General features: G+C 40.2%; 1 protein-coding gene across 1 annotated transcript in view; it reads left to right on the forward strand.

Annotated features, from left to right (window-relative positions):
* RAB31 (RAB31, member RAS oncogene family) overlaps positions 1-26,416 on the forward strand; it is a 117,112-nt gene that overhangs the window by 65,734 nt on the left and 24,962 nt on the right. Inside the window, exons 4-5 of the mRNA XM_006089289.3 lie at positions 15,040-15,111; positions 16,821-16,927. Coding sequence (XP_006089351.1) covers positions 15,040-15,111; positions 16,821-16,927 — 179 coding nt within the window. The remainder of the gene's footprint in view (positions 1-15,039; positions 15,112-16,820; positions 16,928-26,416) is intronic.

Raw genomic sequence — 26,416 nt, forward strand, 5'->3', positions numbered from 1 at the left:
TATATATGTTATATTAGTATTATATATCTGATTAGTGTTATAGATTGCTACAATTATTAGTATTATATGTGCAAGGATAACTCCATAGCATTGCTTCCGGGATGAGCAGTTGAGATTTGGATGATAATTTCAGGTGAATGCTTTTTAGAATCTAGATTTGTGGAGAGAGTGTGAGCAATGTCTACATGGCCTTTGTGGCCATCAGTCCCTCTAACCCTCGAAGGCCTGATCTAGTTATCCTCCGGCTGTCCTTGCCTTGTGTCCCTTGGTGCAGTCTTGCATCTCTCCAGTGATGGCAATTTTTCAATCGTGTTGGCAGCTTATTGCTAGACTTAATCGTGCTTGTAATGACGTTGCCTAATGTTTGAGCTAAAAATAAACTCCCCGCTGTTGCTTGTGCCTACTGCTGTTTTTTCTGTCTCATTAATTATTGGAGTCCAGTGCATTTTATTATGCCTCCTTATCTTTGTAGAAATATGCTACTGTTCTCCTTAGTTTTCATAATTTTAAACAAACAAAATCTCTTTGGATTTATGATTTGACAATATAAAGACATGGATCTGTGTCCTCCAAGGAGGATAATGCTCAGCCCAATTCTTTGCATGTATTAATTAGTCAATATTTGCTTATTTGTGGACAGAGTGAACCAAGTTCTGCCTAGGATACATGGTATTCTGGTTAATACCCTACTTGCTGCCCCGTACTAATTCTATATTATATTTGTGGCATAATTCATATTCTTGAAAAATTACTTTTCCCTCTGAGCACTGGAAACGTGAAAGGATTCTCCTCCTCTTCCCTCTCTTTGTATAAGAGAACTTTCATTCTTGATTTGCTGTCTTACTTTTCATTCAATCACATATCATGGGCATCCTTTGATTCTTTCAGTGGCAAATTGTAATACGCAGAGTGCCTCTGTAAAAAAAAGTTTAAAAAAATTAATCATTTCCAATTGATTGTTGAATCCAGTTTGTTAAAAGCTCAACATATTCAAGATTTGTGCAATTAGTTTATTGCTACCAGGAAGGGTGTTGAGAGGGGAGAGTGTGGGCTTTTGCAGGTTTTCACCCTGTCCTCTTCAGATGGGCTGTGCTGGTTTCTGTTCCATGCTAAGCTGTGAGGAAGAGCAGCAGTAGCTCAGAAGGATGTGTGCAGGAACCACAGCTCAGAGAAGTCCCAGGGGAGAAAAAGGAATTGATCTGCCCAGCTCTGTCCTCCCATCTTCCATCCAGTAGGATCTGTGTGGCAAGATGAGAGAGACTTCTTTCCCATTCAGTTTTCTTTAGACTTCTTTCTTTGTTTTTCTACTAAGTTGGGATCCATAATACCCTTATTGCTGTTAAAATATTCTCATCACAGTAGGATATGCAACCTTCATTTCCTAGATGTGTGCTTCCAAATCATTCTTTTTCTGCTGTAAAACACAATTACAATCCATAGGATAACAGAATTTAAAATGTCAGTATCTCGGAAGAATTTCAGGCTTCATTCCCTTGGTTTGATCCATCAAAGCAGCATTATTTTATTTATTATTATTATTATTTTTTTTATTTATTTAATATATTTTTTTTTATTGATTTCAGAGAGGAAGGGAGAGGGAGTTAGAAACATCAATGATGAGTGAGAATCATTGATTGGCTACTGCCTGCATGCCTCCTCCTGGAGACCAAGCCTGCAACCGGGGAATTGAACTGTGACCTGGCTCATAGGTTGATGCTCAACCATTGAACCACACCGGCCCAGCAGAGCAACATTATTTTCAGAATCTAATATGGAAAATATTAATATTTTTATTCTTTGCTTTCATTTGGTTGAAGTCCGTGTTATAGCTGCCTGTCCTTCCTAGTGGACTGCCTGGGTCATAATGGTTTTATTTATATAATCTGGGTTTTAAATGAGCCACAGTCACAAATTCCACAAAGGTGAATTAATGATTCCATTATTAGCATAAAAACTTTTCATTACTCTACAAATACATCTGAAGTTGAATGGATTGACTTCTGAAATAAAACTAATTACTTTATGCTTTTTAAAGATGAAATTGGAGAACACATAGACAAGACTAAAAAAGTCTCCTCCCAAGTCCTTTAGCCCTAGGCTAATTTCAGTGTCTAGATTTGCTTAATCTGGATGATTCATATAAATGGAATGCTCATCTGTGTTTTTTTGTGACTAGCTTCGTTCACATAGCATAGTGTCACCAAGGTTCATCTGTGTTGTAACCTAGGTCAGTGCTTCCTTCCTTTTAATGGCTGATTAGCATTTCATTGTATGAAAGTACGACATTTTGTTTATCCACTTGTCAGTTGACGGATGTTTGGGTTGTCTCCACTTTTATGAAAATAATGGTGTTTTATGAACATTCATGTACACGTTTTGGTGCAGATGCATGCTTTAAAAAAAATCTCTTTGTTACATACCTAGGAATGAAATTGATGGGTTATATGGTAATACAACATGAAGCATTTTGAGAACCTGCCAAAGTATTTTCTAAAGTGGTTGTACCATTTTATATTCCTACTGGTAGTGTTTGAGGTTCCAATTTCTCCCCATTCTTGCCAACACTTGTCTTTGCCTAACTCAAGTCCACAAAGATTTACTCCTTTATGTTCTATGAATTTTATAGTTTTAGCTCTGTGATCTATTTGTTGTTAACTTTTGTATATCTTGTAAGGAGGGGATTCGTCTTCATTCTTTGCATGTTAGGATCATACAAAATCAGTTGTCACACGCAATACAATTTATTGAAAAGACTCTTCTTTGCCCAATTAGTTGTCTTTGCACCTTTGTTTAAAATGAATTGGCCACAAATGTGAGGGTTTAATTCTGGACTCTCAGTTCTATTCCTTTGATCTAAAATTTTATCCTTATGCCAGTACCACATTGCCCTGATTACTGTAACTTTTTCGTAAGTTTTGAAATTGGGAAGTGAGTCCTCCAACTTTATTTTTCTTTTTCAAGATCACTTGGGCTATTCTGGGCCCATTGCATTTACACATGAATTTTAGAATCAGCTTGTAAATTTTTACCAAAAAATCCAGCTAAGATTTTGATAGGGATTGTATTGAGTTTACAGATGAATTTGAGGTTACTGTTTCTTTATTTAAATTATAAGTGATGAGCAAGTTGTGTGCCATCTTCCTCTCTTTGGAGATTATGCATGGACTGGAAATGCAGCCTTGACCTCAAAGTGGTATTTGAAGAAAAATTCTAAATCAAGTATTAAATCTTTTAAATGTTAAATGTGTTTCCTGTAGTAAACTCATATAGAACCATAAACAAGGTTATATTTGTCAAGTTATCACTTAAAACTTACCAAACCATGATTAGACTTGAAATTTATATTTGACTAAATTGTTTATTTAAAGAAATACTCTGTCTTCAAAACAGTATTATTTGAAGCTGATTTAGTGTTTTTCCCCCCCAGCAGTGTTATCTAACTCAGGACCAGACTTTATACATACCTTAATACAAACTACTAAAGATAATATGATAATATTCTGAAACTCATGGATTCAAAAGGCTTACACTTTCCTAGTGTGTGCATGAACTCTTTTTCAATTGTGAGATATTTCAAGTATTCCAGAAAAGTTCAGAAAATAATATAATAAACATCTCTAATTGTACCACTGTGGTTCCCTTAATCTTAGTTGCTCCTTCTGTCAGAAGTTTTCCTTGAACCCTGGGAAAGTAACACCTATGCCCTCCAGGAGCCGACAGTTCAGTGGATGCAGTCAGGGAATCTGAGCACTATGTGCTGTTTAACTGTACTGCTTGTTTGCCTGCATTGGCTTAATTTTGTAAGTGCCTACCAGTCTACCATTATGGAAGATTTGGTGATTGGGTAACCTGTGCTCAGAGGGCCAGGATGCAAAGCTGTGGCATAAACACTGGGTCTGAATGGGTCCATGAGAAAGAAAAGAGAAACAAAGCTGTCAACATCTGAGGTCAAGGTCAGGCTTTAACATCAAAAGAATCTCTCTCCCCTCTTCCCTCTCCCCTCTCCCCTCTCCCCTCTCCCCTCTCCCCTCTCCCCTCTCTTCATAGCCCTTGAATCTATGGTCAAGAAAGTGGTTCACAGTTCATAGGCCACTGCTAGAGTCAGAGAAAGTTTGACTTGTGGGAGTCCTTGAAGAATGAGGCCTCTTACAAGCTCAGAACTAGCTGGTCTTTGTTTTCTCCTTCACTTGCCCTGCAGCCACTGGAAATAGCAGGCCCAGCTCCACACACCACCAGCAAAGAGCACACATTCAAAATCTGGCTCCTTAGCTGGCTGTTGGCAGGGAATACTTCACCCTATGGCATCTTCCCCACAAACCCACCAGAGAACGGTTTTCCTAGGAACCTCCCTTCGGTGAGAGAGAATAAATATACGATTTTGCTGCCCCTCCTTCCCCAAGAGAACAGTGCCTTTAATTAGTGCAAATTGAGATCTGATGAGAGAAATATTCTAAAGATTGCCCCTCCCCCCTCCCCGCATGGTCAGAAGACAGATTAGAAGCTTGCCGTTAGGTGTATGCTGTTAAAAATGAGATCAATAGCTATCAATACAGCTGTGCCATGTCGTTTCCTTGTAGAAGAAGCCTCAGGAATCACCTTCAGTTAAAAGGTGAGTCAGCCATAGCTGAAGAGGTACAGTGATGTTTAAAATTGGTGACAACAGCTGCAGAAGGAAAGCATGGCAGTGATACTTGAGGAGGGGCGTCGCTAGCAGCTGTGTGGGCAGAGCTGGAGCCACTTCGCTGGCATATATCCCCAGAGCCATGCTGTTTGGGGGTGTTGATGTCATTTAGGAAATTAGGAACTAAAGTGCAGAACTGCCCTTTTGGGTGTCAGGATGCCACTGACAGGAGAGGAGGAGGAAGGCATGTCCACATGTTAGAATAAATTTAGTAAGTCCTTTGGAAAACACTCAAAACATTTCTGCACGTGGCCAGCGAGATGGGAAAGCTGGGAGCGAAGGAAAGGGAATGGGAAGTGTGAGGCAGGAACAGTGGGGAGGAAAATCTCAACCCTGAGTTGATCTTAGAAAGCAAGGATGAGCTTCTGCCTGATAGTAGGCCCAGCCCCTTCCCCTTCTCCACGGACGCCATTGTTTTCCTCCGTAGGCATTCCCCTCCCCTTTACCTTCCTCAGGGACAGGCAGGTCCTAGGAGGGAAGGTGACTGTTAGATTCTTCACAAGCTCGCCACGATGTTTTGCTGGTGTGTATTTTAGTCTGGGATGCCCTACGTAGCTTCTAATTGTGAGACACTGTCTGGCCTTTGGGTTGAAGCCAATTTCCGTTCTGCTGACTCTCAGAGTACCTTTGGCAAAGATTACAGCATCCGAGCTGGAGATAGGCATTGGGGGGTGAGGTAGGGTTTCATTTATTAAGCATCTAAGAAGTACTTTACCTGGTTGTGTTTTCTGTTCTCCCCTCCTCTCCCTATTTTTTCTTTTATACAGTTAATTTCCTAAATCTGGTTAAAATGCAGGCAAAGGACACTATGAGGCCTATGAATCTCATTCTTGACAAGGAAATTAGGCACCTGGACTTCATGTAATTACCAGAAGGACATGCTCCTGAGGTGCTCAAGGACACATCTCAACAGGGACAGCTGGAGTGTCCTCAGAGCACAGACTGTTTGGAGAGTTGTATCCAGAGCAGCCTCTTTGAAGGCAGCCTGACTTCATCCTCATTCCAAGAAAACATTCACTTTTTGAGGCCAGTGATCTTGTCTTCTTCCCCTTTTCTGTTTGTTTCCTGTGGCTGCTGTAACAGATGACCACAGATACTAAATATACATTTAGTAGATTCCTTCTCTCACAGTTCTGAAGGTCAGAAGTCCAAAATGAGTCTTATGGCCATTATAAACTACAGACAGGGCTGTGTTCCTTTCTGGAGGCTCCGGGAAGAATCAGTGTCCTTGCCTCTTTCAGAGAGGCTGCCTGTTTTCCTCGGTTAGTGGCCCCTTCCTCCATCTTCAGCAGCACAGCATCTTCAAATCTCTCTGACTCTCTTGCCTCCCTTTTCCACTAGTAAGGACGGTTGGGTTGACATTGGGCCCACATGGACAATCCAGGACAATCTCCCCATCTCAGGATCAGTTGGTTAGCAACCTGAACTCCAACCTTAATCCCCCTTTGCCATGAACCATAATATATTCACAGATTCAAAGGATTAGGACGTGGACATCTTTAGAGGATATCATTCTGCCTACCAACTCATATCTCCCCATTGCTAAGAACAGTATCTGTCATGTATCTAGTGTTCAGTAGATACTTGTCAAATAAATGAGTAAATTCAGCCTAAGCTAAACTTCATTTCATCATCTTAAGCAATGTTTTGTTTCAGAGAAGCAACTGAGGGGTGGACAAAGCATGGGGTTTGTTAGAATTACTGTGTTCAAGGTCTAGTTCTACCATAGAAGAGCTGGGTGTCTGTGGGCAATTTACTTAACCATTCTGAGCCCATTCCCTCATCTATAAAATGAGAACAGCCCTATCGTCTACCTGTCTTGACAGGGTTATTGATTCATCACGTGTTCAGTCATTAAATATGAGTCCCTGCTGTGGCCTAGATAGGGGATCAGGGATGGGTTCTCAGAGGGGGTGGCAGTTGAGAAAAGGTGTGATGAAATGAAGGAGTGAGCCTTGTGGATGTTGAGGGGAGCAGGGTCCAGGTTGGGGGAAGGTATGTGGGGAGGCCTTGAGGCTCCATGTGACTGCTTGTGTCAGAGCAGAGAGGAGGCCAGGGGCTGGAGGCAGACAGAAGAGGGGCCTAGTGTTTGAGTGTCTAGGGCAGTGATGGCGAACCTTTTGAGCTCGGCGTGTCAGCATTTTGAAAAACCCTAACTTAACTCTGGTGCCGTGTCACATATAGAAATTTTTTGATATTTGCAACCATAGTAAAACAAAGACTTATATTTTTGATATTTATTTTATATATTTAAATGCCATTTAACAAAGAAAAATCAACCAAAAAAATAAGTTTGCGTGTCACCTCTGACACGCGTGTTATAGATTCGCCATCACTGCCCTAGGGGATAAGAAAATGGACATGCATCATATTATGCTCTCGTCTTGTATATTTGTTTGAAAATTTCCATAATAAAATGTTGAAAATAGATTTAATGGTCTATGTAAATCAAGCATGTCAAACTCAAAGGCTAACACCGGCCAAATAAACAAGGTTTAAGTTTATGTGGGCCACAAAAGAACAAAAGCTTCAATTTTCACAGAAACGTAGGTTTATTCTGATAGAGACATGCTGAATACAAAGGGCTGAAATAAATGAGTAATTGTTAACATAAAATAATAGAACATTTTAATAAAAATTTATGTTTTTTCTTGAACATTAACTTACCAGACACTGAATAACTGCACAAATTAATAAGCGTAATGCAAATAAACCTATTTTTCTTGTTCTCCAAAAGCAAAATATTTCCTGTTGCGCACACCAAAAAAGTCAGTCCAAGACTAATGACGTGGCAATTGACTGCTAAAATATTTGCTGCTAGTATTAGTGGAGAGAAATGTTGCGCCTGCGCGTAAGGGAAATGAATGCAACACGATTATAGTAATCAGTCATTAGCAAACGTTGTGGTTTGTTATTAATAATTATGTATAACAGGATAGTGTAAAAATTAAGTTATGAAATTTTTATTAAAATGTTTCTTACATACCGTTATATTGGCTGGGCCACAAAAATATTCATTGTGGGCCACATGTGGCCCACGGGCTGCGAGTTTGACATGCTTGATGTAAATAAATGCCATAAAGTCAGCTGTTAAATCAGGGTTCCTCTGGCTATTGTATGGCCAGTGTGGAGGCCACTGCAATATCTAAATGTTCTGATGGAAGCTTCTGGATGGCACTCAAGGCAAGATGGCCTGGGCTGGGGAAAAGAGGGAGGAGTGGCTGAGGAGTGCTGCATCAGGCCCTGCATGGCGGCTCTCAGACCTGGGTCTGTCCTGTTCGGGCATGTTCCCTGGTGATGTTTGCCTGTTTGGGTGTGGTCCTGGTGATGTTTGCCTGTTGTCCCATTCTTCAGGGAGACTTATCTCAAAGTTGGACATTTACATGGAACGGGAGGGCTAAGGATGAGAGACTAAATCAACCTGAGCAGAGAAGAGAGAGGGAGAGACATGACCAACCTGAATGGCATTTCCTCCAACTGCATAAAACGGTGGCTATGGGGTGGGATGGGCCATAGTTCTGGACTTTTAGGAGATTTCATTTGCTCCTCAACACAGGGATTAGCTCTGAGGTTCCCTGCAGTTGGGTATTCATGAAAAAATGAATTTCAATAGCATTTCAGAACCTTGATTCTGTTTTATGCGTTATTCTAGGCATCAAAATATACCAGTTCATTACCTTGTCTTTTAAAAGACACTAATCCATACCCTCCCTACAACACCTTTTTAATGGAAAAATGTTTGGACTTGTGATGGATCATTTTCTCCTACAGAAAATTTGCACAGCACCTTGTCCATAGAAGTCAAATGCATGTCAGGTCACCTCTAAGCCCCACCCCCTCCTGGTACTTAGCTTCATCCCTTTGATTCCTGAATGCTGAGGAAGCTCTTTGATGTTAATTGGCACATTAAAAGAAACAAGTAAAACGAAAGGGGAAAAAGTCCCCTTCTCATTGCAAAAGTACCATATCCTTTTAAAATTTTTTAAAAGATCAGAAATATTAAAATAAATGGTGGTCTGCCTGTGTGGAATTATTCAGAAATAACCACTGTTAATAATTCAGTATGCTGTAATCTCCCAGCCCCTTTTCTGTTCAACTTTATATACTTTTGGGCTTTAGGACATCTGCGTAAGCATATGAAACAGACCCTCTGCTTTTCTGTGGAGAGAGAGGGTCTGTGTGAAAGTCAGGGATGTTCTTCTGAATGGCACAGAGAGAACATTCAGTAATGGTTTTTCCATTCAACTTTTGCCAGCTGAGAATGTTGGGAATGTCAGGAATTTTCCTCTACCACTTCCCTCCTTGTTTGAATCCTAATGGCCCTCAGGATGTTTTGGCTTCTGCCCTTGACAGTTCATGGCCCCAGTGTTCTGTGGGAGGGTGAACATTTCTGATTGTGCACTGGCACCTGAGATAGACCAGCACCGGCTCTCAGGATGCTTTGAAGCGACTCCCCAGGGACAGAGCGTTCTCTGAAAATTATAGTATAGAACCAATCCCTGCAAGCTCCTGGACCCGATGCCTGAGACTTGGGGCCTGGATAATCCTCATCTGGGGAGGCCAAGCCCAGCTGGAGCCTGTCCTTGTTTGGAAACTTCGTGTATTTTCCACCACTGCTCATTCTTGACATGCCGAGTTTTGCTGCTGTGGAATTTATGATGCCACAAACCTGCGTTTAAGGAATTTTGCCTGAAGCAGACTGGGTGGTCTGAGGGATTAGGACATTTCTTGGAATAATACTTTCCACTGTGTGCCGAGTACACACACACACACACACACACACACACACACACACACACACACGATAGTGTGGGATAGGCAGAAGGGAGGTTTGTGTTGCAGGAAAGGCCTCTGTAAAATCAAGAGCCCGGCAAGGGACGGAGATTCTTTCTATCCAGAGCCTGCCTCACCTTGGCCGCGAGTGTTGTCACGGAGCTGGAAGAACCTTCGCTATCACCACCGACCCTATCCTTACCTTTTCCTCCATTTTATAAAATATGAAAAAGTGTAAAGCCAGGCACTGTCTCCGGATTCCGCCTTGAGTCTAGATCTTCATACTACGCCCTATGGTCGGTTCTGAGCACACTGGTTCCCTAGATGTTAATATGTACTACTTCAAAAATAAATTAGAAATCCTGAGTTCAAACCAAAATAAATGGTTTTTTTACTATAAACATTTTTCAGAGTCTTTAAGGTACTAATAATATCTTGTAAGCCTCCAGGGAACATTGTTATATGTGGTGTTTCTCAAACTTATTTGGCTAAGAAAGCTTTTTTTTTCCAGAAAGCACCTCAAGGATACAGGGTTCCGCAGAAGACCTTCGGAAAATACCAAACTAGGCCATCTTTCCTCCTGTGCCATTTCATGCTCTTCAGAAACCCGAGTTTAATTGCTCTTCCTAATAGTCCATTATATTGCTAAGCCAAATTTATGTTTTCAGTTCCTGATGGTTAGGCATTGAGGGTAGTTCCAATTTTTCAGCATTATTGATCATTCTAGAATGAATTCTGGTTACTTTGTGATCATCTCTGATTATTCCCTTCAGTAGTGGAATTGTTGAATCAAAGCGTATGAACGTTTTCAATGCTCTCAAAATACACTGGCCAGTTGCTTCTACCAGTTGATGAAAGCGGGGACAGGGTTATTAGCATCCATCTGTCAAAGTTGAGGACCTAGGGAGCTCGAAGGCCATTCCCTTCTCTCTTATCCTGTGGACCAGGGATGGAGAACCTTTTTTTCTGCCAGGGGCCATTTGGATATTTATAACATCATTCTCGGGCCATACAAAATAATCAACTTAAAAATTAGCCTGCTATATTTGATTGAACATTTAATTAACTCACCCGTAATGCCTTGGCAGGGCCAGACCAAATGATTTCTCAGGCCATTCTCCACCCCTGCTGTAGACAGTCAACAATGAAAAAACAAGCATTTCCCCTGGCTGGTGTGGCTCAATTGGTTGAGCATCATCCCATGCACCGAAAGGTCACTGGTTCAGTTCCTGGTCAGGGCACATACCCAGGTTGCAGGTTCCATCCTAGGTCAGGGTGTGTGCGAGAGACAACCAATCGATGTTTCTCTCTCCCTCCCCCCTTTTCTCTCTCTCTAAAATGAATAAAAACATTTTTTTTTAAAGAACAAGCATTCACACATACTAAGGACACAAACAGCCATTTCTTTTGAGGGGACAAATCGGCTTTTCACAATTTCCTGTGTTTCTTCTAAGAGTTCTAAGAGTTATCTGAACACTTTAATTTGGTATTACAGATACTCTGTTTGATAGGGAAGAAAGAATTTTGAATTGGGATGATCTGTTTTGCTAATTTTCAAATAACCTTTCAAGGTGAGATTTTAAAAAATTTTATCAACTTCCCCTGATTGTGAACTTTGTTTCTAGAAGAAATCTTTTATGGGAGTGCTTTGTCAGTCTTCTGACCCCGTGGAAATTGAATCATGTCACGTTGAGTATTGAGGCTGATTGTGGTGCTTTTGTTTTATATTCGTGTGAGGAAAAGTATGTATGTTGTAGGCTGGAAGTGATTTATCCTAATGTCCTCCACAAGTATTATCCTTTGGTCAATGCGTTATTGGGTTTTAGAACTGAGATGCGAACTTGAAGTCATTAAAACTCCCAAGTCCCCGGCAATAAAGTCGTGTAAGTGGCTTCACCAACAGATTTATTTCAAAATGATTCCATTTGGAGGAAGGAAAGAACAAGTAATGCATTATATACAAAGACCTATTCAATAATTCATGAGACCAGCACACCAGTGACCATTTTAGATTCAGTTCATGGCCTTACAGCTGAAAATGAACTCTGTCTTAGAAGATAGCCACGGTTTGTCCCTCTCTGTGCTTGCGTCCACATGTACCTTGATTTTTGAGATACACGTTTTGTACTGATTCTCCTATTTGGTGTGTTTAAATGGACCAGTCTTATACAGAGGCTACTTTGAAAAAAATGAACATTTTATATGATCGCGCTACAAGGACACTTTTATATGCATTCCCTACCCTTAGCAAAGCAGGACTGTTTCAAAAATACATTGTGGTATTTTTCTTCGTTTGGGCAGAAATTTTTATTTTGTTTTCTACATGTGGAGTGAATTGCCAAAGGATGGATTAAAATAGTTTTATTGATGCCTAATATTGTAACAAGCACAGTGTTGGGCAGTCATTGACTATGGAAAGGCACACGTGGAAATGGCGTGCTGTCCTCTGGTGAGTCCTGGCAGGAGGCCCAGGCCCTTCAGCTGGGAACTCCTGAGTTCATCCTGAGCTCCATCTGGCCCACAGCCACAGAGGCACCCGCTTCTTTTTAAGGTGGTGTCGTGCATGAGGGCGTGGAGTTGGGCAGGAGCTGCCTGTTTCTGTCCACTCTGAGCGCCGCACCAGCAATAAAAGGGGAACAATGAAAGGGAAACCTGCGGGACTGATGTTGGCAAGTACTTATTCCAGGATAAGTATTGGGTGAGAAATAGAAATGAATGAGTGATACTTTTGTTGTTTGCTGGAAAAGCTTCAGGGTCCGTTCTTGCTTCCTTCCCTCCCTGTGCCCTCTCCTACTCCCCAATAAAAATGGCTACTTTTTTAAAAAGTTAAAAACCATTTTATTTAAAAATCATTGTAAAAATGTATACTATTCAGACTCTTGTAAGGAAAATGTACAAATCACTAAGAAATCCCACTGTTAACATTTTGAGAAGCATTTCATACCTGTACACACAGACACCTACACACATTTTACTTAAGTTATATTATGTGGCATATGCTGCTTTGAGTCTGTTTTTTCATTTAACAGTATGTCAGAGATACCTTTTCCCAGAAATAAAAATCCTCCTCATCATTTTAATTGTTGTGGAATATTCCCTTACATACATATACCATTGGTGCATTCTCTATGATTAATCTAGGTTGGTTTCATAATATTTGCTCCCATGTGTAACCGAGATTGTATCTTTGTGTGTATGAAGATAACTCTAGTATATGTTCCTACAAGTGGAAATACTGGTTTAACCAGTATGCACATTTAAACTTTTGATATATATTACCAACAGTGGCTTTGAAAGAAGGTGTTTCTTTTTAAAAAATAAAATTCATATATATTTTAGGTATACAACATGATGATTTGATGTATGTATACATAGTAAAATGATTACTATTGTCAGTGTAATTACATATCTTCTTACCTTTTTTTTACTTGTGAAAGCATCTGAAATCTAGCTTTTTGGCAAATTTCCAGATTTAACATACTATTATTAACCACTAGAGGCTTGGTGCACAAAATTCATGCACTTGGTGTGGGGGGGGGAGGCTCAGCCTGGCCTACACCCTCTCGCAGTCTGGGAGCCCTCGGGGAATGTCCAACTGACGGCTTAGGCCTACTCCCCATGGAGAGTGAGCCTAAGTTGGCAGTCAGACATCCTTAGCACTGCTGCAGAGGCAGGTGAGGCTACTGCTACCGCCGCTGCACTCGCCAGCCATGAGCCTGGCTTCTGGCTGAGCGGTGTTCCCCCTGAGGGGGCGCACTGACCACCAGGAGGCAGCTCCTGCCTTGAGCATCTACCCCCTGGTGGTCAGTGCGTATCATAGCGACTGGTCGTTCCGCCTTTTGGTCGATTTGCATATTAGCCTTTTATTATAGAGGATAGTCATCGTGCTGTACATTACATCTCTAGAACTTATTCATCTAACATAATGACAACTTTGTTCCTTTGACCAACATCTTCCATCCTCCCAGCCACCCTAAACTCCTTGTAGCCACTGTTCTACTCTCCGCTTCTATATATTTAACTTTTTTAGATTCCATATATAAGTGAGATCATTCAGTTTTTTTCTTTCGGTGTCTAACTTATTTCATGTAGCATGATGTACTCCAGGCTCATCCATATTGTTGAAAATGGCAGGCACTCTTTCTTTTATAAGGCTGGATAATATTCCATTATATATACATATAAATATATGTATACACACATACATATGCATATGTATATATGTGTGTATATATATATATATATACACACACACACACACACACACACAAACATGTATATATGTACATATATATACATGTATCTCACATTTTCTTATCCAGTCATTCATTGATGAACACTTAGGTTGTTTCCATGTCTTATCCATTGTGATTAATACTGCAGTGAAGATGGGAGTGCAGATATCTCTTTGAGGCACTGATTTCATTTCTCTGGATTATGTATATACCCCAAAGGGATCCTATGGTAATTCTACTTGTAATTTTTTGAGGAACCTTCATACTGTTTTCCATAATGGCTGTACCAATTTACATTCCCACTAACAATTTATAAGGGTTCCCTTTTCTCCACATCCTCACTAACACTTGTTAGCTTTTAGGGTTTTTGTTTAATAGCCATCCTAATAGATGTGAGGTGATATCTCACTGTGGTTTTGAATTGCATTTCCCTGATGTTCAATGATATTGAGTATCTTTTTTATAAGAAAGTCTTAAAATACATTCCCATGTAGTTTAGTGCCTCCCTTACCAATTCCATACTGACTGGATATGATAAATCTTTTGAATATTTAATAAATTAATAAATGCCTCATTATTGCTTTTATTTTATTTTAGTATAATTGGACATGGTTTAAAATATTCATTGGCAATTTATATCTCTTCTTCTGTGACCTATCTATTTATCTATCGCCTTTGTCCATTTTTTTTGTTGTTGTTGAGCTGAATTATCTTTTTCTTATTGACTTTCAAAACCCCTCCAAAATATATTCAAAGATACATTCTTCAACTATACATAAAATCTATATGTATCCTGCTTAGGGATAAATGATTCCAGTGACCGATGAGACTTGCTTTGTTCCATTCTGGAATGGAGCTCATCGCTCTCACCATTTGTCATGTGGTGGAGGGATGCAGCCATCCAAGACCCGAGGGCGGTTGCCGAGGTGCCCTTGCTGCAGTGTTCCTCATTAATGGCTCAGTGAGGGTCTTGTGATCTGTGCAGTCTCCTCTCTTCCTCTTCTTGGGAAACATCTTTTACTTACTGCTGTGTAATTCTAATAAGATTGCCCTGGGTCAGCCATATCAAATAAGTGATGAGCAGCAGAGAAAAGACAATTCATAGGATATTAATATTTAAAAGAAAATTTATTTTTGGCCTTTGCCCAAGAGTGAATTTCATGGTCTGTAAACCATAAGCGTATATGTGCAGTCAAGGAGAAATATTTATATCTGATATGAACCCTGGGAAAACTCTAGGGGGGATTCAGGGATCTTCTAGGGGTGCTGTAGGGTAAAGTTTTACATTTAATTTGGGGTTGCATAAAATGCATTCACTTTGGCCTAAAACTATTTATTGTTCCTAAACAGTTCCATTCCTTGGCTCCCATGTACTATCGTGGATCCGCTGCAGCTGTCATAGTGTATGATATTACCAAACAGGTAAGCATGTCACCTTTAGAATTTAGATGTCGCTTATGGTGATTCTCTATCTTAGAAAGACCAAAGAAGAGATTTCACTGCTTAAATCTTGACAGTAGCCTGGAATGAGATTTCATAATGTGGTTGTCAGGGATAATGAACACTAGATACTGAGTTTATATCACCTGTATGTAAGGAAGATTCCAGGTTTATCTGCTAACTTAAATAAACAACAGTGAACATTCATATTTATTTATGTATTTACTTCAGAGAGGAAGGGAGAGGGAGAGAGATAGAAACATCAATGATAAGAGAGAATTATCGATTGGCTGCTTCCTGCATACCCTCTACTGGGGATCGAGCCCGCAACCCGGGCATGTGCCCTTGGCTGGAATCAAACCCGGACCCTTCAGTCCGCAGGCCGACGCTCTATCCACTGAGCCAAACCGGCTAGGGCGAACATTCATTTTTAAAATTTGACTTTTTGCCTATAGAGGCAGGGTCATGCCTGCTAGTACTGTTGTCCAGAATGTCAGCTTTTTAGGAAAAGGAAATTTATTTTTAAGTTTTGCATGCTTTATAATTATAAAAGACTTATCTTCTATTAATATTTCAATCACACTACATAAAATGCCAAGGAGAGTGTTTATGTATGGATAGTGTGTTTGTGTACATATAAGTATATTTTTAGTGATCACATTGAGGATCCAAGATATCAACAACTGACTGCATGGTTTACTGACATTTTTTTCCCACTCCTGGAGCGCTGACTCAGTGCACAGGACTGCTAGTATAATGAGTCATCACAGTTACCATCCAGGAGTTCCTGACCACTTTTACCTAAATGTGGTATCTGCCTTGGCTTGTTTCCTGGAGGACAGTTGTAAGTAAAGGACAGAAAAGAAAACAGACTCTAAAGCAGTGGTTCTCAACCTTCCTAATGCCGCGACCCTTTAATACAGTTCCTCATGTTGTGGTGACCCCCAATTTCATTGGTCCTATCGATGCCTCTCTGTCTCTGGATCTGTCCTTGTTCATCAGTTTATGTTGTTCATTATATTCCACAAATGAGTGAGATCATGTGGTATTTATCCTTCTCTGACTGGCTTATTTCACTTTTAATGGAGCTATTATTACTGTTTAAATTAAACTTATTGGGGTGACATTAGTTAATAAAATTATATAGGTTTCAAGTGTACAACTCTATGATACATCATGTGTAATTGCACTGTATTTACCACTCAAAGTCAAATCTTCCGTCACCATATTTTGACCCCCTTTACCCTTTACTACCCCTCACCCCGCTTCCCTCTGGTAACCGCCATACTATTGTCCATGTTTATGAAGGGTATTTTTTTCTTGTTTGCTTTCAGTTTTATTTTTTATTTGTATTTTTTGCAGAAATATTTTTATTAAATTTATTGGGGTGACATTGGTTAAGATTATATAGCTTAACTTTATCCAGTTTTAGAAAAGGAAACCTTTTATAGGCTATTTAAGTATAATTGAGCTAATGTTAGAATGTGTATCAAGATAGGAGTAGTTTGTTGATCTAGGTAAGCCTCTTGAAAATATTTTTCTCCATTAATTGTGTTGAGTTTGTATTTCTACTTGGTTGAAATACTGTATATAGAATTATACAGGATTATGTGCATAGCGTTATGTTAGGAACACATAACTCTAGTATGTTGATGGGTCTTTCCAGTGCTTGATTTATCCTTTGAATTTAGGACTCATTCCATACCTTGAAGAAATGGGTGAAAGAACTGAAAGAACATGGCCCAGAAAACATTGTCATGGCTATCGCTGGAAACAAATGTGATCTCTCAGATATTAGGTAAGATGCATTTAAACTTTTTTGTGTGTAGTTAATTTCTTCCATCCCCAAATGTCTATGTGTAAAAAGCTGTCATGCCTGTATTATCCTCAGTGTAATAATTTAATCAACAGTCATTTACTCGTGGTGGTCAAGGTGATATTAAGAGTAGAATTAAGGGGAAAAAAAGAGTAGAATACACAATAATGAATATTAAAATATAACCTCCTACACACAGCACAGTTTCATCCCTGACACTAAATGTCTTTGGGCTACATGGTTTTATTATTTTTACCTTTCATTATTATTGTCATTGTTACTACAATCACCATTTTAGTAACTTTCATATGGTAAGGAGAGTTAGATTTTTTTTTAAATTCTCACCTGAGGATATGATTTTATTGATTTTAGAGAGGAGGGGAGAGGGAGAGAGAAACATCAATGTAAAAGAGAAACATTGATTGGTTGCCTCTTAAAAGCACCCCAACTGGGGACCGAACCTGAAACCTGATTAAAAATTAGAAATTGAACCTATGACCTTTTGGTGTATGGGATGATGTTCTAACCAACTGAGCCACATCAGCCACAGTGAGAGATTCTTAACATTTTCCACACATCCCTGTTTATTTTATTTCTATACTTAAGTTAAAGATGTAGTAAAGTCTGTAATTTCACTGTTTTGTTCTAAGATCTGAATGTGACCCATCATATATGAACATTTTGGCTTGTTCCAGAAGCACTGGGTTGTTGAAGTCTGAAACCTGGAGAGATGTTTGTAGACACACAGTCCACATGGGCTAGAGATTTGATGATAACTCTATCTAGCCTGATAAGCTACTTATTTTTATTCAATAAAAATTTTATGAAAGAAAAATAGAGAATTTTGGTTGTCTCCATTCCTCTGGTTAATTTAATTCTCAGCAATCCCAGTAGTTGATTTTCATACAGCCAATGGCATCATGCTCCAGGTTTTGCTAATCCAAATATGATTAAACCAAAGTTAAGTAACAGTGAAAAAAGATCTTGCAAAAGCTCTTAACATGGCTTTCAACAATTTGCTCTGTTTCTTTGGGTTTTCAAAAGCTTTATATCACATTGCATTGGGTTGGTTTATAATAACAGCCATCAACACCAATTAATCATTTGTTTTTCTAGGGGCTGGACCAACCTTTAAACTCCCCAGACTTAGTTCAGATCCCTACCTTCTTTACTGTAATCCTAAAATAGTTTACTTGTATTCCCAGTATAAGTTTTGTCATTAGAAGGGGGTAGCATGGGTGGGTAGAGATGGCCTTTTCTGAGAGAAGGCGCTATCATCTAACACCATTGAACTGCAGTAAAGGTGTGACTTTTAAGTGAATTAAGCCTTGTATATTGTGGGAGAGCTGACAGACTAGAATCTACGCAGAAAATGATTTAAACTTTAATGGGATTATTTGGTTACATGGAACCAAAACCCAATTGAAATTAATTTCAGGGGGAAAAAAGGAATTTATTGGAAGGCACTGGTACTACATGGTAAAAAACAGAGCTGCCTTTAGCTCTGGTATGCCATATATTCCAACTTTAGTTTCTGGCACTCTCTGTTTCTAGTCATTTCTATGGAAGGATTTCCCCCATCATGACAAGGCATTTGTGGTCAAGGGAGGGGACTTGGGTAATACAAAATTATTTTTCCCGCCATAACTTTAAGAATGGGAGGGTGACTAGTTTGGAAGACGGGAAGTTTCTAGTAAAGTACAGCCTGGGCAGACAAAACATGTCTGTGACATGTTGGCTTGGCTACTGGCACCTAAAGACACTATTTCTGAAGGTGAAATTCAGCTTTTATGCACTGTATAGGGTACTCCTCAGCAAGCATTCTGCTTTGTGCTAGCCAATTCACACATGTACAGTTTCCATAATGCATGATTCACCCATCTCACCTCCAGCCACAGATTCACTCACAGCCCCTCCATGCCCAATGGGAGACAATGCAAGACCAACTCCCAGCTATACATCCAATGGAGACATCATGGGCCACTGTCACACGAGTCCTGGTTCTCTGGCTAATATGATACCCTTTCTCTTCTAGTTTGGCCTCAGCGAGGTCAGAATGTGGCTTCTAAGACCCCGCAGTTGTAGTTTAAAGTGTGGAATATGTATCTTTTCTTATACTCAAAGTTATTTTAGATCTGCCTGTTACTGAATCGTGCAGAAAGAAATGATTCCCTTTGCAATTCTCCTTCCAACCTCTGGTTAAGTCAACAAGAAAAACTAGTTTGATGCTAGTAAATTAAAAAAATTTAAACATTTAAATGTTAATATTTTTATTAAGATAATTTATAAACCATAAAATGCACCTGTTTGAAGTATATAGGTCAATCAATGTTAGCATATTTATAGAGTTATGCAGTCGTTATGACATCTAATTTTAGAACATTTCCATCATCCTACAAAGAAACATCATGCTCATTTATAGTTACTTCCAATTTTGTATCATTTTCTCTTGTGCGTGATCTAATCTCATGCTGTTTTGTACAGTAACATGCTGTACAGGCTTATACCTAGGAGCAATGGAATATGCCATATATCCTAGGTGTGTCGTAGGCTGTACCATCTAGACTTGTGTAAATGCTCTCTGTGATGTTTGCACAATTTCTCAGAACATATCCCTGTGGTTAAGCAGTCCATGGTGGTAGTTGTCTGCAAAAGGCCCTCCACCTTAGACTGCTTCCTCTGTCTCTCTGTCTCTGTCTCTTGCTCTCTTCAAGGGAGAATAGGAAGTATAAAAATCAGTGTGAAAAACTTAGTAGCCTCAAGCTCACATGGAGCATTCTCCAGGATAGACCAAATATTAAGCCGTATCATAAACTTCAATAAATTTAAAACAATTTAAAATCATACAAAGTATGTTTTCAGATTACAATGGAGTTATATTAGAAACCATCAACAAACATGTGAGGATGTGAAAAACTGGATCACTCACATTGTGTAAAATGGTGCAGCCACTTTAGAAAATAGTGCAGCAGTTTTTAAAAATTTATCTTTATCGTTGAAAGTATTACAGTTGTCCCCCCTTTCCCCATACGGACCCCCTTCACCCAGCAATTTAAAAAACCCTAAATATGCAATTACCATATGTCCCTGCAGTTGCACTGTTGGGCATTTATCCCACAGAAATGAAAACTTTGATTTATACAGACCTGCACATGAATATTCATAGAAGCTTTATTTGTAACTGTCCCAAACTAGAATCAGCCCAGATGTCCTTCAAAAGGTGAATGGCTTAAACAAACTGTGGTGTATCCATGCCATGGAATATTACCCAGCAATAAAGAGAAACAAACTAATAGTACATGCAACTTGAGTGAACCTCGAGGGGAATTATGCTGAGTGAACAAAGCCAGTTCCACAGGTTTCATAGTGTATGATTCCAGTTGTGTAATACTTGGAAATGAAAACATTTTAGAAATAGAGGACAAACTAGTGGCTGCCAGAGGTGATGGTTAGGGGCTGCGTAGGCAGGAGAGAGGGAGGAAAGTGGGCATGGATATTAAAGGACAACACAAGTTCTCCTTATCATATCGGAACTGTTCAGTATCTTCTCTGTGGTAGTGGACATGTGAACCGACACAGGTGATAAAATGGTGTAGAACTTGCCCTGCCAGTTTGGCTCAGTGGATAGAGTGTTGGCCTGCAGACTGAAAGGTCTCAGGTTCGATTCTGGTCAAGGGCACGTACCTTGGTTATGGGTTCCCTGGCCCTGGTTTGGTGCATGCAGGATGCAACCAATCGATGTGTCTCTCTCACATCGATGTTTCTCTCTCTCCCTCTCCCTTCCACTCTCTCTAAAAATCAATCAAAAAATATTTCCTGGTGAGGATTAACAAAAAATAAAATATAAAAAATGGTGTAGAACTTTACACACATACACACACACACACACACAGGAGTACCAGTAAAACTGGGGAAGTCATCCTGGCTGGGTGGCTCAGTTGGTTGGAGTGTTATTTCTTACACCAAAAGGTTGCAGATTCAATTTCCTATCAGGGCACATACCTGGGTTGCAGGTTTGATCCCTGGTGGGGTGCGTACGAGAGACAACCAATCGATGTTTCTCTCTTTCTGTCTCTCTTTAAAAATAAAACATATCCTGGGGTGAGGATTAAAATAAAAATAGTGGGGAGATACAAGTAATATAGAGTGAATCAATGGCAATATCCTGTTTGTGACATTATACTGTAGACTTGAAAAATGTTGCCATTTGGGGAACCTGGGCAAAGTGTACAAAGAATCTATTGGTATCATTTCATATAACTATGCTACATGGGAATCTCCAGTTACTTCAATAAAAATTTCAGTTAACAAAAAGCTGATTGAGGTAAAAATAATAACTAAATGTTAAAACAATGCCATATGTATAGATATATATATTCTCAATATATGATTAATATATATTACTATACATATTAATATATATATATTTTAACTAAATGTTAAAACAATGCCGTGTGTGTGTGTGTGTGTGTGTATATATATGTATGTGTGTGTGTGTGTGTGTGTGTGTATATATATATATATATATATATATATATATATATTTTATATATATATATAATCTCAATATATATGATTAAATAGAGTTTTTGGGCCAAATGATGAATTTATCCCCAGAACATACAATGTACAAATGGAAGGAAAATCAGATAACTATATTAAAAACTCCCATTTAGGAACGTGGGGAAGGGGAAGCCTGATGGATTGGTCCTTGCCCAGAGTATAAACCTTCTCCCACTAGATAAGCATGGTCTGGTAAGCATAGTCTGAAGTGACCCATCGGCTTGTTGACATGTTTCCATGGCAGTGGAATCGGATTCTTGGTCAACCAATCTGGCTGCTCCAGATTCTGCCTGCTGGTACGACTTTTTCTGGGGAGTTAGCCAAATCTCGCACTCCAAACTTTATTTAGAACTTGACCTTCTTTTACTTTAATCCTAAAGCACTTTGCTCTCCTATAATTGTCAGACACCATATTTTATTTTCGTTGGAGGTTGGAGCGGGACAGTATCTAGGTTTGGTTGGGTATGTGAGTATGTGTGTGTTTGTGTGTGCATGTGTGTAGGATAGCCAGTCTCATCCAGCAGACTGTGGTCGTGTAAACTTGTGCATCCTTATGAGGAGCTTTGTTTGCCTGTCGTATTTTGAGAGGGACTGGAATTTGAATGGAGTTAACTCCCTGGACTTGACTCAGCCCACTGAGGTATCTGTGTGCAGAAGTGCCTCCAGAGGAGATGCCCCATCATCGGGTTAGTGTGTTTCATATTCATGGCCCTACCTGAACGGCATTCAGAGGCATCTAGTCGGGGGCATTCAGGACTCCTGGTTTGGATTTTTTGTTTAAGCTTCTGATCTTTGTGAGAGATTTTCCTGGGTATCTTGACGAATTCCAGACAAAATCTTTCTGTGCCAAGTTGTTGTGACATTGGAGTAATGTGTAGTCTCTTGAATCTGAGGTGAGGACGTAAACTGGATTGATGCTACTGTAGGTGAGCAGGCTGTACACAGTAGGTGCTCAGTGGATGTCACTTCCCTCCTTTTCCGTGGTTCCTCTCCCTCCCCAGTGGAGATGGGCCTTGTGGAGAAGCTCTGGTGAGGGAGTGTGCCGTTCATGATGGGGCCTGGGAGACGGGGCTCCCCCTTTTCCCTATCATCTGCTGATGCTGAAGTAGGGATTGCAAACTTGTGGACATTTTAGGGATGTACAGGGTTGAAAGACAGTAAAAGAACCTCGACTGAAGTGATTGTGCAGGACCTGAGGTAACAGCTGACTTGAAGAGCATGAGCAGCTCAGAGCAGAGAGCGTAAATGGTGTGATTTGCCTAACTCAGATGGCAGGAGAAGCTGACATGAGTCTGTGGCGGGCCACCAAGTTTCTGAACAAGTAGTGCATGGCATGGCGCTGATTCCAGTGACTCTGAGGAGAGCAGATTTGGCCTGGGGTCTATATAGAAAAGAAATGTTCTTCAGAGAGAATCTAAGGAGCCCAGGAAGAAACTGCCCGGCCTTGTGTTGGGCCTGGTGGAAGAATTGGGGCAAAGAAGTCTTGAAAAGAAAAAAATGAAATAGGTCACCTTGATTTAGTAGTTTCAGAAGTTCCATGAACATAAAAACATCATGGAGAGCACTTTTTAAAAATTCAAATTCCAGGATCCAGCTCCAGAGATTCTGATTCACTAGGCAGGGATAGGTTGGGAACATATGCATTTTTAAAAGTGATTTATGCCCTGGCCAGTTTTGCTCAGTGGTAAGCGCATCGGCCCGCAGATCAAAGAGTCTCGGGTTCAGTTCCCAGTCAAGGGGGTACATACCTTGGTTGCAGGTTCCCCAACCCCAGTAGGGGTGCATGCAGGAGGCAACCAGTCGATGTGTCTCTCACATCGATGTTTCTCTCTCATTCCCCCTCCTCCTTCCCTTCCACTCTCTAGAAATAAATGGAAAAATATCCTTGGGTGAGGATTTTTTTTAAGTGATTTATAAGGGGTCCACGGGCCATATTTGGAAAAGCATTTGAGTTAGGTGAAAGGAATTTATGGTAGGAAAGAAGGAGGGAGTCCCAGAACCTAGCTAAGGATCTGTGCAGGTCTGACTTCAGGCCACATATGCCTGAGCTTCCCTCTCACCCTCAGACCTCATGGAGACTGGAAATAGTGGCTTATCATCACTCACAATCCAGAAGCAGTTATTTGATTTCCAAATTAGAAATTCTTCCTGATTTGCTGATCATTTGGACATTGGCCTTCCTCCAGTGGGTTCTGACTTAACCTGCTCTTCAAGCTCTATGGTCTCCTGTGGCTTTTCCTTGGAAATCCACCTCTTACTGGCATCCTTAGGGCTGTGAATGAATCAGTAAGGATGAGGGAGGGATCATATAGAAGTGCTGATGGGAGAAAAGCTCTCAGGCCTGATTGATTTTATCTTGCAAATGGTAGCAGTAGGAAGTTACCTAACAAAAGTGATAGTGGAAATTAGGGGTTTAGGAGTGAGGGAACCTTCTACTCAGAGGTGGTAGGTAATGACCTGGAGATAGGTCTTCTGTCATTGGCCCTCTTTGCCCAAGGTTCCTCCCATTGCCCATAAATACAACCCAGGAGGTCATCAAGGACTGTGTGTCCTTTCTCCTCTACGGAGAAATGGACTCATGGTCTCTAAGATCTTGTATCAACACTTCTGCGATCTCTAAAGAAAGGGTGAGAGAGATTGGTGGGGCTGCTGCTGGTGAGTCAAATTTTTTTCCTGGAGTAGAGGTTGTACTCCAAGAAAGGAGCATCTCAGGGTAGAGGTGAAACTGGTGTGGGATAAAAGGAAGGAAATTTGTCCTATCAGTTTTCAGTCATTCAATTAGCAATAAATTTTTCTTAGTTCTTTTGTGTGTAGAAAGTACTATGGAAAGAACATGAAAAGAGAAAGTACTTTCTTTTGAAATGTTTACTTCTGTTTGGGGAGCCGAGAGTAGTACCCATGGGAAAAAAATACAAGACTATTTAACAGAGTTCCAAAAGTCATGGTGCGGATAGGACAAAGGAAAGGGAAAGCTCGTAGTTATCTAGAGTGATTTCGAAAGGCTTGGAAAGGTTTGCTCTCAGATGACGGATAACGTGAGTCACAAGTCACAAGATAAGCTGAGTCCTGTAGGAGGAAATTCCAGGAAGGGAAGATAATGGACAAAGGCATGGAGGTGGGAGGGAGTGTGAGGGGACATCAAGAGTATTTCCCTGATGGCTTGCCCTGGGGAATGGAGAAAAAGATAGCTAGATAGTGAGAAGATAGTTATGAATGACTTAAAAGTATGCAGAGTGGTTGTCCCGCCAGGGCATGTGCCTGGGTTGCAGGCTCAATCCCCAGTGTGGGGTGTGCAGGAGGCAGCTGAACGATGATTCTTTTTCATCATTGATGTTTCTAGCTCTCTTTCCTTCTCCCTTCTCTGAAATCAATAAAAACATTTTTAAAAAAATATGCAAAGTGGTTCGGGCTTGATGTGCTGGGCCAGGATGGCAAACACCTGATGCTCTTGCCCCCCCCGCCCTTCCCTGTCTCTCAGACCCGTGAATTGTTGCTTGCACGCAACATACCTGAGAAATTGATCCTAATGACAGCTGTATTTTGTACATTTTCATACTATTTTATGAGTGTAATACAGTTTATCTGTCCATCTTACTGTTGATGGATACTTGAGTCACGGCATTGTCTTTTCCTGAGTCTGTTGTGGCCTCAGGTGCCTTCTTAACACAATGAATGCTTCATGTGTCACCACCAGTTAAACAGAGGAAACCTATTTGCCAGCCTCCAGGTAGGCTGCGGGAGCATTCTAAATTCTTGAGCAAGTAAGGATTCATGCAATTTCCTGTGTTATCTAGAGCTAGAAACTAGGGTGAGAGCTGGGCTTGGCAGCCTAAGTTCTCCTTCTACAGCTTCCTGAAATACACACCAGCCAAGTGAGAAATCACCACACATCTGTTGTTTCAAATTTTGGATAAAGTTAAGGTCTTTAGCTGACTAAAAATATATTTGGAAATAAATGTTTTTACTAAGAATGCATAAATTGCTTTCATTACTTAGATGTGACTCCAAAACTCATTCTAGTCTTAGTAGTGGGCCAAAAGTGGATATAGGAAGTCCTTTATACAAATCAAATAAGAGAACTTGAGATGCTGGTTAATAAAAATACAACTTATTCTAAATACTAAAAAACTAAAAGCACAAAAGCCAGTGAACATCAGAAGCCACCGAAAGGTCTGGAAATATTATGACCAGTGTTAAAATGCACACAGAATTTGTTTGCGTGAGATGAGGAAGCAGAGTAGAGGCTGTGCTGTTAAAATATGTTTTGTGCTCCAACATGGGCTGCGCCTTCTGGTGTTTCTAGCTTCTGATGCTGTGCAGGTGGCTGAGCCTGTATCTGCTCCCTATTGTCAAGCAGGAGGCTAAACCCTGAAGACCAAACTCCCCAGAGAGCCACGCAAGAGCATCGGAATCTCTTTTTCTCAGTTTTCAGGTATTTTTAATGAAGACTCTGTAAAACATTTATGTACACTTTAAGCCTTAAAGTTTAAGGAACACTATGAATTTTAAAGAGTAAAATGAACAGCAGTGTAACTGAGTGAGCTTCCCTCCCGTTGTATCCTTAGCTCTTTCTCTTCATCCAGAAGTAACTATTACTCTGACTTTTGTGATAATTATTTCATTTTCTTGATATTTTACCACCCATGTTTCATTTCCAAATGACAGATTTAGTTTGTGTGGGTTTTTTTTAAAAAATATTTTTTATTGATTTCAGAGAGGAAGGGAGAGAGAGATAGAAACATCAATGATGAGAGAGAATCATTGATCGGCTGCCTCCTGCACACCCCACACTGGTATTGAGCCCACATCCCAGGCATGTGCCCTTTACTGGAATGGAAACCGGGACCCTTGAGTCCACAGCCCAACGCTCTATCCCCTGAACCAAACTGGCAAGGGCCTGTTTTTGGA

This window comes from Myotis lucifugus, unplaced genomic scaffold (assembly GCF_000147115.1).
Source record: "Myotis lucifugus unplaced genomic scaffold, Myoluc2.0 scaffold_58, whole genome shotgun sequence".
Classification (NCBI taxonomy): Eukaryota; Metazoa; Chordata; class Mammalia; order Chiroptera; family Vespertilionidae; genus Myotis; species Myotis lucifugus.